The 15,701-nt window shown below is 40.1% G+C and overlaps 1 protein-coding gene across 2 annotated transcripts; it reads right to left on the bottom strand.

The window, feature by feature from the left end:
• Positions 1-1,209: 1,209 nt before the first annotated feature.
• On the bottom strand, positions 1,210-14,797 carry LOC135540171 (opioid growth factor receptor-like protein 1). Of its 2 annotated transcripts, XM_064966602.1 has the most exons (9): positions 13,420-14,797; positions 12,845-12,880; positions 12,325-12,390; positions 8,469-8,507; positions 8,256-8,310; positions 8,101-8,179; positions 7,731-7,797; positions 3,417-3,565; positions 1,210-3,270 (listed from the first exon to the last, which is right to left on the bottom strand). In XM_064966602.1, exons 1-9 carry the CDS (start codon positions 14,539-14,541, stop codon positions 2,568-2,570), a joined length of 2,316 nt encoding a protein of 771 aa, XP_064822674.1. In that variant the 5' UTR covers positions 14,542-14,797; the 3' UTR covers positions 1,210-2,567. The 2 variants fall into 2 exon arrangements, with proteins under 2 accessions (XP_064822674.1, XP_064822675.1); XM_064966603.1 differs by lacking the exon at positions 8,469-8,507.
• Between the last annotated feature and the right edge of the window lie 904 nt (positions 14,798-15,701).

The raw sequence follows: 15,701 nt of genomic DNA, 5'->3' as shown, positions 1-15,701 counted from the left end.
ATGTAATCAGACAAACAAAAGCAATGTAGATTGGCCAATGATTGACTTAGTGAACAGAGAATGTACAGAATGTACATTATGCCTATTACATTTTCCTAAATATTTTTTAGAGGATTCCAGTATAATTCTTCCAGAATATTGAGAACAGGAAGATGACTTACACCTCACCTCAGAGGCTGAAAAGAGAGATTTCGAACATATGGGCTCAGTTTATACATCATTCACAATTCTAAAATGATAGGCACATACTTTTTAAGGCACCTGCAGCCTATTTTAAACAGAATATAAGTGATATCTCTTAAAGGGCAATTCTGACACTTTTCAACCTTATCTCCAGCGTTTACATATCTAAAAACAGTCAATTTCTATGGTATGTGGTTTAAAAAAGTCCATAAAAAAGGCTTCTGACTCACAGGGGAGGGTTAAAAAGTGATTTGAAAAACCCGCATAGAGTTTCCAGCCCATGGGAGGGTATTTTCTTGCTCCCTACGTCACCGCAAATGTCATAGTGTTTGAAAACCAGTTTTTAAAATGTTTTAACTTTTCATGTCATCGGGTAGGGCCTGGTTTCCCGATAGCGATTGAATTTAGGTTTACACATGTTTTAATGCTGTATCTTGCCTACAACGGACAACGATGCATCACACGTTTCCCAAAACCCCATGCAGTAAGAACGTTTGCAGAAAGAATGTTCGCTAGTGGTCTTTGGAGCATGTGTCGATACTGATAGGATCGAAAGAATGGCAGCGCACTTTTTATACGTTGCTTGTGTGTTAATTGCAAAAACATTGACAACGTTGTATTTGTAGTCAACTTTGTTCTGAAATTGACGGATAAACCATTTGTTTCTATGTTTAGTGGAGATCTCTGTATAAATTGACGCGGGAGGGTAAAAAAAGCATCTAGCGACGCACTTAACGTGAGCTGTTCTACGGGTGGTCTGAGATAGACGTTAGATTACAACCGTTTTTAAGTGCAACATTAACAACAATGGTTTTGGGAAACAGCTCTGAGATTTAATGATGGTCCTACCCTGGGATGGGTCTTTAGAACATGGGTCTATGGCCTCAGCCTTAAAATGCTTTTGGGAAACCGGGCCCAGATCACACAGTTCTACCAAGATAGTTACCGTAATAAAATATATATCTATTGTTAGGGTTGAGTAAATTCGAATCTGGTATCAGGATAAATATAACAATGAGTCACCGATTGTATACTATGTATTTTTTATTAGCTAAGTAATAAATGGCAAATGCAACTTTCGTATATACGGGCTCACTGTAATACCACGCAGGGCAGAACAGAGAACTGACAAGATGTATGTAAACAGTATTCTTTATACTGTGATAGACAGTTCCAACCCGTCTGTTGGCCTATCACAGTAGAGGCTGGGCGTGGTTTAAACTTGCTCAGCCTATTGCAGGCGCTCAGGCGGGTCCCCGCCTCTTGGCGCTTCTGTTGATAGATGTAACTGTTGCTGTGAAGAACATCCATGCGCTCATGCTCCATACCGTTATCTCGCACCTGGCTCCTGTTATCTAACAAAAGACCGCTTGTTCTGCAACCCCACCCTCTGAATGTGCCCCCCCCCCCAAATCATTGCGTCTTCTGTATTTTTCCATCATGAGAAAGGCCCATGGCCCTGAAGCTTTTAACAATGTTTCAAGTCAGCTATGTTGCATAACACATACATACATCCACACAAGCCAACAGCAGATAATATTCAATTATATATATGGTAATGGCTATAATGTAAAACACAGGATCCAACACTATATAACAAATTAGCTGTCGTTTTTTATAAACTGTTAATTGGTTATGCTATTTATACCTACACTAAACAGTGGTTTATATAGAACCCAATTGTCATACTTGAGTAAAGGTAAAGATATCTTAATAGAAAATGACTCAAGTAAAAGTGAAAGTCAAATCAGTAAAATACTACTTGAGTAAAATCCTTAAAGTATTTGGTTTTAAATATACTCAAGTATCAGAAGTAAATGTAATTGCAAAAATGTATAACAAATACTTTCAAATTCCTTATATTAAGCAAACCAGACAGAACTATTACATGTTTTTCTGTTTTTATTTACGGATAGCCAGGTGCACACTCCAACACTCCAACATAATTCACAAACGAAGCATGTGTGTTTAGTGAGTCAGAGGCAGTAGGGATGACAAGGAATGTTCTCTTGATAAGTGCGTGAATTGGACCATTTTCCTGTCCGGCTAAGCATTCCAAATGTAACGAGTCCTTTTGGGTGTAATAGAAAATATATGGAGTACATTATTTTCTTTACGAATGTAGTGGAGTAAAAATGTAGTAGAGTAAAAATATAAATTGTAAAATAAAGTACAGATACTCCAAAAAACGACTTAAGTATTACTTTAAAGTTTGTTTACTTAAGTACTATACATCACTGATACTAAGTATACATAACAGTCAATTATAATTTTATTATACTTTATTAAAATATCAAAATCTTCCCCTTCCCATATGCTTTTATGCCCTCTGCTTTTATGCCCTCGCCACTGTTACATTTAACACCTGTTTTAATGTACAGATACTATTGCTTTTCTGTGGTAGAAGGATGATTCTTATTTGGTGTTTTACTGGTGCTCTCCGAAACTGTTTTGGTCATTTCCCCAATTCTAGGCTTTTTGGCGCGGCAGCTCTTTGGGGCATCTCTGGTTCTGGCTTTATTAACCTTGCTCTGGGGTACCTTATGAGGAGATAGCTCTATGGCAGGACCCTCAGTGGTCTTAACCGGGCTCTGGGATACCTCTTGAGTAGATTGCTCAATCGCTGAGCATTCGATCTTTGACTGACTCCGTGAAACCTCTTTATTAAGTGGCTCTTTCACTGAATTGTTCTTGCCTTCTGAATCATTACGAGGAATGGACAGGTTGTCACTGACATCTCTGTCATCTACTGAGTTACCATGCTGGTAATGGCCTGCCATTGTTTGCCTACTATCTGATAATTCTTCTCCATTTGAGAAAATCATCTGGATCTTCTTAGGGCACCACACAAACTCAAGTTTGGGCTCATAGTGCTTGTAGGCATACTTAACTAATTCCCTGCGTTGTTGCTTATCAATGACAGCAAAGATGAAGTAGTTGAGCACGCTCTCCTTCACATTGTACAGGTTGCCTTTGACAAGAGTTTCCTCCAGGAAGAAGTGGACGAGTGGGGCCTGGTAGTGGGGGAACCCCAGAGTGCCCAGGCACTTCAGGATGCGGGTGATGCGCAGGTTGTTGTGAGTATTTCTATCATGAATGAAAACACAAGAACAACAAAAATACAAGGATACTGTTATTCTCAGTAGGTTAATTTGAAAACTGAAATTGTAGCTATTATGTATCGCAATCACTATAAAATAACAGTTAAATGACCCAATGAAGAACTTGCTAACCTGTTCAGGTTGTCAAATCTGTCACGCCAGTTATTAGCGCGTCGCACTTCCCCTGATGAGTCATTTGACAGCTGGATGCCGTAGAAGTCCAGCATGAGCTTGTACGACTTGACCAGCCTCTTCTTCGCAGTTTCATCTTGAAGGAAAGCCTGAGGAAGAAGTAGATTGTCATTCAGAACAATTATGAACAAATGATATTTTCATTCATTTCTATGCCCACCAGTCAATAGATGACATACAGGTAACTGACAAAATAAAGCAAATACCAGCATAGTTTTTTTGGTACATAGTGTCTCTGCCATAATTTCCTATGACTGAAAACAGCTTCTGGACATCAGAACAGCGAACACTAACCTCAATTTGTATGAACATTTCTACTTCAACGAGTCGGCAGCTCTGGATGTTCTGCTTCCTCTGGACGAGGCCCTAATCTCCGGGACTCGAAAGAAGAAGTCGACGAGTATATCGACGAGCTAATAAACCACCTGTACTCTCCGTTCTATTGGTGAATGTACAAGTCACTAGAGAACAAACTGGACAACCTCCATTCGAGACTATTCTGTCAACAGGACCTGGAAAACGGTAATATTCTATGTTTCTTAGAGTTATGGCTGAATGGGGACAAGGATAATATACAGTGGGGCAAAAAAGTATTTAGTCAGCCACCAATTGTGCAAGTTCTCCCACTTAAAAAGATGAGAGAGGCCTGTCACAAGTTCAAACAGGTGCCATTAATACAGGTAATGAGTGGAGGACCGAGGAGCCTCTTAAAGAAGACGTTACAGGTCCTATGAGAGCCAGAAATCTTGCTTGTTTGTAGGTGACCAAATACTTATTGTCCACCATAATTTGCAAATAAATTCCTTTCATAAATTAATTTATTCATTTATTTTTCTCATTTTGTCTGTCATAGTTGAAGTGTACCTATGATGAAAATTACAGGCCTCTCTCATCTTTTTAAGTGGGAGAACTTGCTTTTTTGCCCCACTGTACATCTCTCTAGTTTTTCTATGCATCATCAAGACTGGATGGCAGCCTCAGGTAAGACGAAGGGAGGAGGGGTGTGTCCATTTGTCAACAACAATTGGTGTGCAATCTCTAATGTTAAGGAAGCATAAAATTTTTGCTCGCCTGAGTTACAATAACTCATGATAAAATGCAGACCATATCATTTACCATACAATTATTTTGTAGCTGTCTATTTACCACCACAAACCGGTGTTGGCACTAAGACCGCATTCAAACTGTATAGGGCATTAAGCAAACCAGATAATACACATCCAGAGGCGCCGCTTCTCCTGGCCAATGATTTTAATGTAGGGAAACTGAAATCCCTTTTACCACATCACCAATGAACTATCATGGTCCAAACACCCCAAGACAGAAAAGATTTGGCATGGGCCCTTAGATCATCAAAAAGTTCTACATTGAGAGAATCTTGACTGGCTACATCAACACTTGGTATGGCAACTGCTCCACATCCAACCACAAGGCGCTACAGAGTGTAATGCATACGGCCAAGAACATCACTGGGGCCGAGCTCCCTACCATCTCGGACCTCTATACCAGGCGGTGTCAGAGGAAGGCCCTAAAAATTGTCAAAGACTCCAGCCACCCAATTCATAGACTGTTCTCTCTGCTACCGCATGGCAAGGAGTACCGATGTACCAAGTCTGGAACCAACAGGACCCTGAACAGATTCTACACCCAAGCCATAAGACTGCTGAATAGTTAACCACATAGCTTCTGGACTATCGGCATTGACTCCTTTTTGCACTCACACATACTTACACCGACACTCCAACACATACACACACTCACTCACATATAACATGTACAGTTGAAGTCAGAAGTTTATATACACTTAGGTTGGTGTCATTAAAACTTGTTTTTCAACAACTCCACAAATTTATTGCTGACAAACTATAGTTTTGGGTTTTAGTTTTCAGGACATCTACGTTGTGCATGACACAAGTAATTTTTTCAACAATTGTTTACAGACAGATCATTTAACTTATAACTAACTCACTGTATCAAAATTCCAGTGAGTCCGAAGTTTACATTCACTAAGTTGACTGTGCCTTTAAACAGCTTGGAAAATTCCAGAAAATTATGTCATGGCTGTAGAAGCTTCTGATAGGCTAATTGACTCATTTTAGCCAATTGGAGGTGCACCTTTGGATATATTTCAAGGCCTACCTTCAAACTCCGTGCCTCTTTGCTTGACATCATAGGAAAATCAAAAGAAATCAGCCAAGACCTCAATTTTGTTTTTTGCATACGTCCACAAATCTGGCTCATCCTTGGGAGCAATTTCCAAACGCCTGAAGGTACCACGTTCATCTGTACAAACAATAGTACGCAAGTATAAACACCATAGGACCACGCAGCCGTCAAACCTAGAGATGAGCGTACTTTGGTGTGATGAATGCAAATCAATCCCAGAACAACAGCAAAGGACCTTGTGAAGATGCTGAAGGAAACAGGTACAAAAGTATCTATATCCACAGTTCAACGAGTCCGATATCGACATAACCTGAAAGGCCGCTCAGCTAGGAAGAAGCCACTGCTCCAAAACCGTCATATAAAAGCCAGACTACGGTTTGCAACTGCATATAGGGACAAAGATCATACTTTTTGAAGAAATGTCCTCTGGTCTGATGAAACAAAAATAGAACTGTTAGGCCATAATGACCATTGTTATGTTTGGAGGAAAAAGGGGGTGGCTTGCAAACCGAAGAACACCATCCCAACCGTGAAGCACGGGGGTGGCAGCATTATGTTGTGGGGGTGCTTTTCTGGACTGTTGCACTTCACAAAATAGATGGCATCATGAGAAAGGAAAATTATGTGGACATATTGAAGCAACATCTCAAGACATCAGTCAGGAAGTTAAAGCTTGCTCTCAAATGGGTCTTCCATATTGACCATGACCCCAAGCATTCTTCCAAAGTTGTGGCAAAATCGCTTAAGGACAACAAAGTCAAGGTATTGGAGTGGCCATCACAAAGCCCTGACCTCAATCCTATAGAACATTTGTGGGCAGAACTGAAAAAGTGTGTGCGAGCAAGGAGGCCTACAAACCTGACTCAGTTACACCATCTCTGTCAGGAGGAATGGGCCAAAATTCACCCAACTTATTGTGGGAAGCTTGTGGAAGGCTACCCGAAATGTTTGACCCAAGTTAAACAATGTAAAGGCAATGCTACCAAATACTAATTGAGTGTATGTAAACTTCTGACCCAATGGGAATGAGATGAAAGAAATAAAAGCTGAAATAAATAATTCTCTCCACTATTATTTTGACATTTCACATTCTTAAAATAAAGTGGTGATCCTAACTGACCTAAGACACGGAATTTTTACTAGGATTAAATGTCAGGAATTGTGAAAAACTGATTTTAAATGTATTTGGCTAAGGTGTATGTAAACTTCCGACTTCAACTGTACACACAGGCATACTGTCGCCACACATACACTTCCATACTAATCATATACGCTGTTGCTACTGTTAATTATCTATCCTGTTGCCTAGTCACTTTACCTCTATTTATATGTACATATCTACCTCAATTCCTTCATACCTCTGCACATCGACTCTGTACTTGTACCCCCTGTATATAGCCAACTTATTGCTACTCATTGTGTATTTATTTCTTGTGTTAACATTTTTCTATTATTATTTTAATCTCATCTTGTCTCAGCATTGTTGGGAAGGGCCCGTAAGCATTTCAGTGTTAGTCTACACCTGTTGTTCATGAAGCATGTGACAAGTAACATTTGATTAGATTTGATTGTGCGTTGGGCCACCACGAGCCGCCATAACATCTTCAATGTTCCTTTGCATAGATTTCACATGTGTGTGGAACTATATTGGAGGGATGCGACACCATTCTTCTATGAAAAATTCCATAATTTGGTGTTTTGTTGATGGTGGTGGAAAATGCTTTCTCAGGCGCCACTCCAGAATTTCCCATAAGTGCTAAATTGGGTTAAGATCTGGTGACACACACACACACACACACACACACTTTAAACCTCCTATTCTCCTTTGAGACCCCTCTTTCAAAGTCACTGAGATCTCTTCTTCTAGCCATGTTAGCCAAAATAATGGCCATTTTATACATGACCCTAAGCGTGATGGGATGTTAATTGATTAATTAACCCAGGAACGACACCTTTGTGAAAGCACCTGCTTTCAATATACTTTGTATCCCCCATTTACTCTTATATTTCCTTTATTTTTGTAGTTGCCTCTATGTAAATGCAGTATGTAGAGAACATTTCCTTGCTCAAAGAAACTACTAGAAGTACCTCAATTTCCTTTTTGGTGAGTTCCTTGGCTTGATTATTCATTCCTGGTTCTTGAAGAGGGAACAACCTAAATGAAATGTTTGTTTAAAAAATATATACATATACAGTACAGTACAGTATATATATATATATATATATATATATATATATATATATATATATATATATATACACACACACACACACACACACACACACACACACACACACACACACACACACACACACACACACACACACACACACACACACACACACACACACACACACACACACACACACACACACACATTTTGAAGAGTTGTATTATAACAATTAATATTCTAAATAAAAATGATTGAAAGCCCATGTAAATGTAAAGGAAACTAACCATTGGATGTATGAGTGAACTCTTTCCAGTTTTAAATATTGCCTGTTCCATTTCCTGTGAAAGTCCTCAATGAAGACACCTAATCAGAGCAAAGGTTACAGTAAAAAAGTATTGTCAAATCTAAACTGCACTCAAAGAAACAGTAAATACATTACCATCGGGGGAGGAGGGTATTTGTTCACGGTAGAACTGTAAATTAGGCATATCTTCCTGAGGGGGAAAGAGCAATGCAAATTCAGAAATGGGGATATTTCTCAGAGAGTTGTATCAACACACTACAAGAATTATAGAGGAATTAGATAGTGAAATGATTACTTAAATCATTCCGTTTTTCCATGTATTACACAAGGGAATGAGAACTTATTTACTTGTTGTTGCCAGCCGAAGTACAAGTTTGATCTATGCTCCTGTGGAAACAAGAACCAAGTGCTAAAGACTGTACCAGCTACTGACTCCAATCTCAGAGAAACGGGTTCAAAAAGAGTTCTTTGCGGAGGGATAGGGTTCCACCAAGAACGGTTTCATCTAAAGAACCCTTTCAGGAAGACGAGGGTTCTTTGTAAGGTAAAGTGTTCTACCTAGAAACTTTAACATCCTAAGAACCGTTTTTGGAAGAAAGGGTTCTTTAATGGTTACTTGGAAGGCAAGAAGGCTTCTGTCAATTAGGTTAGTATTGTGGAGTCACTAAAACGTTGTTGATCCATCCTCAGTTTTCTCCTATCACAGCAATTAAACTAAGGTAACTGTTTAAAAGTCACCATTGGCCTCATTGTGATATCCCTGAGCGGTTTCCTTCCTCTCCGCCAACTGAGTTAGGGAGGACACCTGTATCTTTGTAGTGACTGGGTGTATTGATACACCATCCAAAGCATTATTAATAACTTCACCATGATCAAAGGGATATTCAATGTCGGCTTTTTATTTTATTTTACCCCATCTACCAATAGGTGCCCTTCTTTGTGAGGTGTTGGAAAACCTCCCTGGTCTTTGTGGTTGAATCTAATTTTGAAAAACACTGCTCGACTGAGGGATCTTACAGATAATTACATGTGTGGGGTAGAGATGCGGTAGTCAATGAAAATCGCGTTGAACACTATTATTGCACAAACAGTCCATATGTGACAGATTTTTGCTCTTGAACTTATTTAGACTTGCTACAGTGCCTTGCGAAAGAATTCGGCCCCCTTGAACTTTGCGACCTTTTGCCACATTTCAGGTTTCAAACATAAAGATATAAAACTGTATTTTTGTTGTGAAGAATCAACAACAAGTGGGACACAATCATGAAGTGGAACAACATTTATTGGATATTTCAAACTTTTTTAACAAATCAAAAACTGAAAAATTGGGCGTGCAAAATTATTCAGCCCCTTAAGTTAATACTTTGTAGCGCCACCTTTTGCTGCGATTACAGCTGTAAGTCGCTTGGGGTATGTCTCTATCAGTTTTGCACATCGAGAGACTGACATTTTTTCCCATTCCTCCTTGCAAAACAGCTCGAGCTCAGTGAGGTTGGATGGAGAGCATTTGTGAACAGCAGTTTTCAGTTCTTTCCACAGATTCTCGATTGGATTCAGGTCTGGACTTTGACTTGGCCATTCTAACAACTGGATATGTTTATTTTTGAACCATTCCATTGTAGATTTTGCTTTATGTTTTGGATCATTGTCTTGTTGGAAGACAAATCTCCGTCCCAGTCTCAGGTCTTTTGCAGACTCCATCAGGTTTTCTTCCAGAATGGTCCTGTATTTGGCTCCATCCATCTTCCCATCAATTTTAACCATCTTTCCTGTCCCTGCTGAAGAAAAGCAGGCCCAAACCATGATGCTGCCACCACCATGTTTGACAGTGGGGATGGTGTGTTCAGAGTGATGAGCTGTGTTGCTTTTACGCCAAACAGAACATTTTGCATTGTTGCCAAAAAGTTCAATTTTGGTTTCATCTGACCAGAGCACCTTCTTCCACATGTTTGGTGTGTCTCCCAGGTGGTTTGTGGCAAACTTTAAACGACACTTTTTATGGATATCTTTAAGAAATGGCTTTCTTCTTGGCACTCTTCCATAAAGGCTAGATTTGTGCAATATACAACTGACTGTTGTCCTATGGACAGATTCTCCCACCTCAGCTGTAGATCTCTGCAGTTCATCCAGAGTGATCATGGGCCTCTTGGCTGCATCTCTGATCAGTCTTCTCCTTGTATGAGCTGAAAGTTTAGAGGGACGGCCAGGTCTTGGTAGATTTGCAGTGGTCTGATACTCCTTCCATTTCAATATTATCGCTTGCACAGTGCTCCTTGGGATGTTTAAAGCTTGGGAAATCTTTTTGTATCCAAATCCGGCTTTAAACTTCTTCACAACAGTATCTCGGACCTGCCTGGTGTGTTCCTTGTTCTTCATGATGCTCTCTGCGCTTTTAACGGACCTCTGAGACTATCACAGTGCAGGTGCATTTATACAGAGACTTGATTACACACAGGTGGATTGTATTTATCATCATTAGTCATTTAGGTCAACATTGGATCATTCAGAGATCCTCACTGAACTTCTGGAGAGAGTTTGCTGCACTGAAAGTAAAGGGGCTGAATAATTTTGCATGCCCAATTTTTCAGTTTTTGATTTGTTAAAAAAGTTTGAAATATCCAATAAATGTCGTTCCACTTCATGATTGTGTCCCACTTGTTGTTGATTCTTCACAAAAAAATACAGTTTTATATCTTTATGTTTGAAGCCTGAAATGTGGCAAAAGGTCGCAAAGTTCAAGGGGGCCGAATACTTTCGCAAGGCACTGTATATCAAAGGGTTTGAAAACTTATTGACTCAAAACATTTCAGCTTTTCATTTTAATTATATATATTCTTTTACATAATTCCACTTTGACATTATGGGGTATTGTGTGTAAGCCAGTGACCAAAAAAATCTCATTTCAATCCATTTAAAATTGAGGTTGTAAAAAGTGAAGGGGTTTGAATACTTTCTGTATTGCACCCGTTACTGAGATGGTTGTTCCAGTTTAGATTATTTAAGTAGTCTCACCTATCAATCGTCCCTACCCTGGCAATCATTCTGAAAGCATGTTTTGGGTGATTAAAAGTTAAAATTGTTAGATATACTCACTCTGGCTGGATTCAAATAGGAATTACATATCACTTTGCAAGACAGCCTGATGTGACTTGCAGCCTGATGTAGTCTGTAAACCAGGAGTTTCCTAACACCACTTGTGTTAGGGTATAACTAGGCCCTCAAAGAAAGGCCTTGTGATACTGTATTGATTGTCATAAAGAGTTTAATTGTAAAGCCTAATACGGCTGGAGGAACCATTCATTGAAGGCTCTAGGAATAACCTTCAGATGATAAAAGCGTTCTTGGTAGAACTATTTAGTAGCTTTGAGGTAGGTAAATGGTGGCGTATTCCCTGTCTTCTCTCTGGCAGTGGAGAGAATGATGGAGAACTACAGGCTACGTGTGTGGACTGCGGTGGCCTGTCGAACGCTTGACCACTTTGGCCAATCAGAACGTTAAAAAAAACAATCTAAATTCATGCTGTGTCAGCCTCGAAGTTCAGAAAACTCCACGGACCCCCTTTGCACAGTGGAACACAGAACGATATGTGACCACTTGTTTACTGCGACACTGTTCTGCCAAGGACACACAAACCAGAGTGGCCACCGCAAAGCCCAAGGAGCCTGACCCACTCTGGAAGTTGCTTTAGCCCTCCTTGGGATATTTAGCCTCTATTGGCTATTGAGACGCTGGGCCCATTGTAGCTTGGTATGCCAGGGTGGGAAATTGGAAATGTGAATTGGGCCAAGTTAGAGGTAATAATGCATTTAGGTTATAGTTTATTGAGATGTATGAATACACCACACCAAAAGCTTGATTTTATGACCGTTTAAAACGAAATGTCATACAATTCTACGTAGTTAACTATTTTATGTTCACTACTTGGTCATTCTAACCCTAATCTAGCACACCTGATTCTAATAATTAGCTGGTTTATAACATGAATCATGTGCTCCCTCACCTAAAGAATTGCACTACACCACTACAAACCGAAGACTCCTATGTGATTCCACTCAGCACCTTTTTTTTCTAAGAGTGTATGATTAACAGCAATAGAACTGCATTATGATTGATAATGCAGCCTGCGGCACACCATCATTATCAGGTGGATTTATATGAAATAGCATAAATTGTGTAAGATTGTGTGAAGAGAATAATGACTTACTGGATAATCATGCCTGTACTTTTGCATATCCTTTGCTGCACTTTTGAATCTGTTAAACCTGTGTGACTAAAAACACATTCACTTCATGAGTTCATAAAATGGCAGTTATGGAAACACCTGACAACAATACTTAGAGGCCCACATGTTTGAGCTCATGCAGTATGTACAGTGAAACAAAAACTTGGAAGGAACATTTCACTAGCTGGATAGGCCGGCAATCATTCTACTTGGCTACTGACATAGGCCTATAGCAGACTTTATCAGTCATATCCATTTTATGTATCTAGAAGTTAAAGATAGAGATCTTCACATAGACAGACATAATACATCAGTATTCCTAACCCCTTGGCGGAGCTTTGATTGGTGAGCAATAGCTTTAGGCTACTCAATATAAGATGCAATGTCATACAAATGCAATAATGGTTAAACAAATATAATATATTATATATCGTATATTAAAATATATTATAAATGTTGTCCCAAAACTCTGATTCTCAATGTATCAGAACATAACACTTACTTGTTGCGACCAACCGGTGTACTGGTGTACCCACTCCTGAGGAAATACAACAGTGAGAAGGAGGTACAAAGAACACTAATGAACAACAGTAGTGAATCATACTCTGCTGAGGTCTTAAAATGATCTGAAGATTTGGGCATATGACAGAGCACATGTATAAGTCATTGAGCCAAGCATTTTAAATGATTTTTGTCTGAAAATTCTAAAGGATTAGTTATTAATATTCTGTTATCATTATTCTAGGCCTACATTGGTAAAAATATTTTAAATGTAAATTTTGCTTTGGAAAATTAAATATTTAATCTGTATTTTATGGTACCAATAAGATACTTTTAATGATACGCTACGGCCCTCAACTCTGGACCATTTTTCCAATGTTCCCTTCGAATCAGGGACTGACTTAGACCTGGGACACCAGGTGGCTGTAGTTAATTATCAGGTAGAACAGAAATCCAGCAGGTTCCGGACCTCATAGGATAAGAGTTGAATAACCCTGGGCTACAGCATTCTAAAACTCATCTGCTGAGATTCCACAAACATAAATGTGATCAGGGCCCAGGGGCCTGTGTACGTACATGTTGGGACTTTTGACGACTGGTTTCTCTGTTTGGAGGATCCTCCCATGTCGAGTCGTACTCGCAGTAGTACTCATCTGTGTCTTCAACATCATAAGACCTAGCTGACCTGACAACCCGAAGCTTGACTTCTCCACTGAGAAGGGTTTCTGGCCTCTCCACTGCTCTACTGGGAAGGGATTCTGGACTCTCCACTTCTTCACTAAAAAGGGATTCTGGACTCCCCACTCCTCCACTGGGAAGGGATTCTGGACTCTCCACTTCTTCACTAAAAAGGGATTCTGAACTCCCCACTCCTCCACTGGGAAGGGATTCTGGACTCTCCACTTCTTCACTAAAAAGGGATTCTGGACTCCCCACTCCTCCACTGGGAACGGATTCTGGACTCCCCACTCCTTCACTGGAAAGGGGTTCTAGACTCTCCACGTCTTGAGTAGGAAGGGATTCTGGACTCTCCACTTCTTCACTAAAAAGGGATTCTGGACTCCCCACTCCTCCACTGGGAAGGGATTCTGGACTCCCCACTCCTTCACTGGAAAGTGGTTCTAGACTCTCCACTTCTTGAGTAGGAAGGGATTCTGGACTCTCCACTTCTTCACTAAAAAGGGATTCTGGACTCCCTACTCCTTCACTGGGAAGGGATTCTGGACTCTCCATTTTTTCACTAAAAAGGGATTCTGGACTCCCCACTCCTCCACTGGGAAGGGATTCTGGACTCCCCACTCCTTCACTGGGAAGGGGTTCTAGACTCTCCACTTCTTGAGTAGGAAGGGATTCTGGACTCCCCACTCCTTCACTTAGAAGGGATTCTGGACTCTCCACTCCTTCACTAAAAATGGATTCTGGACTCCCCACTCCTCCACTGGGAAAGGTTTCTGGACTCCCCACTCCTTCACTGGGAAGGGGTTCTAGTCTCTCCACTTCAGGAATAGGAAGGGATTCTGGACTCCTCACTCCTTCACTTAGAAGGGATTCTGGACTGTCAGGATAATTTGGCAAGATACATCTCCCTGTGCGTTCCAAAAACCTTGCAAAATAATTTTCCACGATCGATCTCCAGGGTAAGTAGGAGAGAACTGGAACCAGGAAAAATGGACACAGCCGTTCAATCCTGCGATGCATCCTAAAAAGTTGTCGTCTCAATTTAGTAAACCATTTTACTACTTACTGCTCGGGCCAGCTCTCTTCCTATTATCATTGGATGCCCACTAACTCTGCCTTGCCCTTGCCCTAATAACAAAAGAATGTACTCTATAGCCTATTGAAAATGTTCTAAAGTTTAACAAAGATTGGTTTATGATTGACTAATCCACGAGAGCCACCACGATAACTTGCATTCGGATTCGGAGAATGTCTGAACAGTTTCACTTTTGTTTTACTACATCATGTTCCTCCACCAGCATTTGCAAGAAGTCATAAACACCAGCCAATCCTGTTTACAGCTGAGTGATATGGGTTTGTTACCAGCCATACCAGTTTACTGTTGAGTGATATGGGTTTGGTACGCTATCCTTGATACAATGAAAATAGTTAAGAAAAATAGAATAGTGATGTAAGCTTAATGCAACATCTTTTTGAGTGCAAACCCATTACACCTTTTTGTTGAAATGGGTTTGGTCAAATGACTCACTGTAGTCATGTAAGCCTAGCTATTTGTAAAGTGAAACATACCTAACAGTTGTAATTATTTTACCAGACTTGATCTGGTTTTGTTCTATTTTCCCCCTTACTTAAATTATAGGCCAAACATTTTCAGGGGAAAAAAATATGCCTTTAATGGGCCATATTGTCGGCCGACCACCTACATGATTATAACTCTGTGTTGAACATCAGCTCCATCTATAGGCCTAACCTACTTTTCAACATAAAACTGAAAAGATGGCAGTATATTCAAAAGAATACAGATCCAGCCGCCTTCTCACACTATAAGTATGTAATGATAACACATTCTGGTGTTGTTTCCTCTATGCCATTCTGTTGACATGGACTGCAGAGACAGCATTAAACAGATGTGAACCTTAGTCCTAAATTATCAGAAGGCCTACAAATACTGTAGTAGGCAGGGGGATCATGACAGAGACAGAAGGGACAGGTCCTGGAGCAGAGAGAGGGACAAAGACAGAGACCGCCGGGACAGGAGTAAGAGCAAAGAAAAGATAGAAGAGAAAAAATAAATAAACAAATCTGATGTCCCGGAGAGTGATAAACCTGCAGAGGTGGAAAGTGATTAAAACACATCATAATGTCTTACTTTTGTGGACCACTTTTCTCTGTAGTAACTC

The sequence above is a fragment of the Oncorhynchus masou genome, chromosome 5, assembly GCF_036934945.1.
Source record: "Oncorhynchus masou masou isolate Uvic2021 chromosome 5, UVic_Omas_1.1, whole genome shotgun sequence".
Lineage (NCBI taxonomy): Eukaryota > Metazoa > Chordata > Actinopteri > Salmoniformes > Salmonidae > Oncorhynchus > Oncorhynchus masou.
Note: the sequence above shows the minus strand (reverse complement) of the source record. Positions and strands in the feature narration are given on the sequence as shown.

What these genes read in the sequence shown, in the direction of transcription:
- LOC135540171 (XM_064966602.1), bottom strand. Translation starts at nt 14,541, where the DNA reads ATGCATCGCAGGATTGAACGGCTGTGTCCATTTTTCCTGGTTCCAGTT. An exon ending in AGTACAGGCATGATTATCCA is followed by an intron (nt 8,508 to 12,324) that starts GTAAGTCATTAT and finishes TTGTTTCCACAG; the next exon opens with GAGCATAGATCAAACTTGTA. An exon ending in GTTCACTCATACATCCAATG is followed by an intron (nt 7,798 to 8,100) that starts GTTAGTTTCCTT and finishes CATTTCATTTAG; the next exon opens with GTTGTTCCCTCTTCAAGAAC.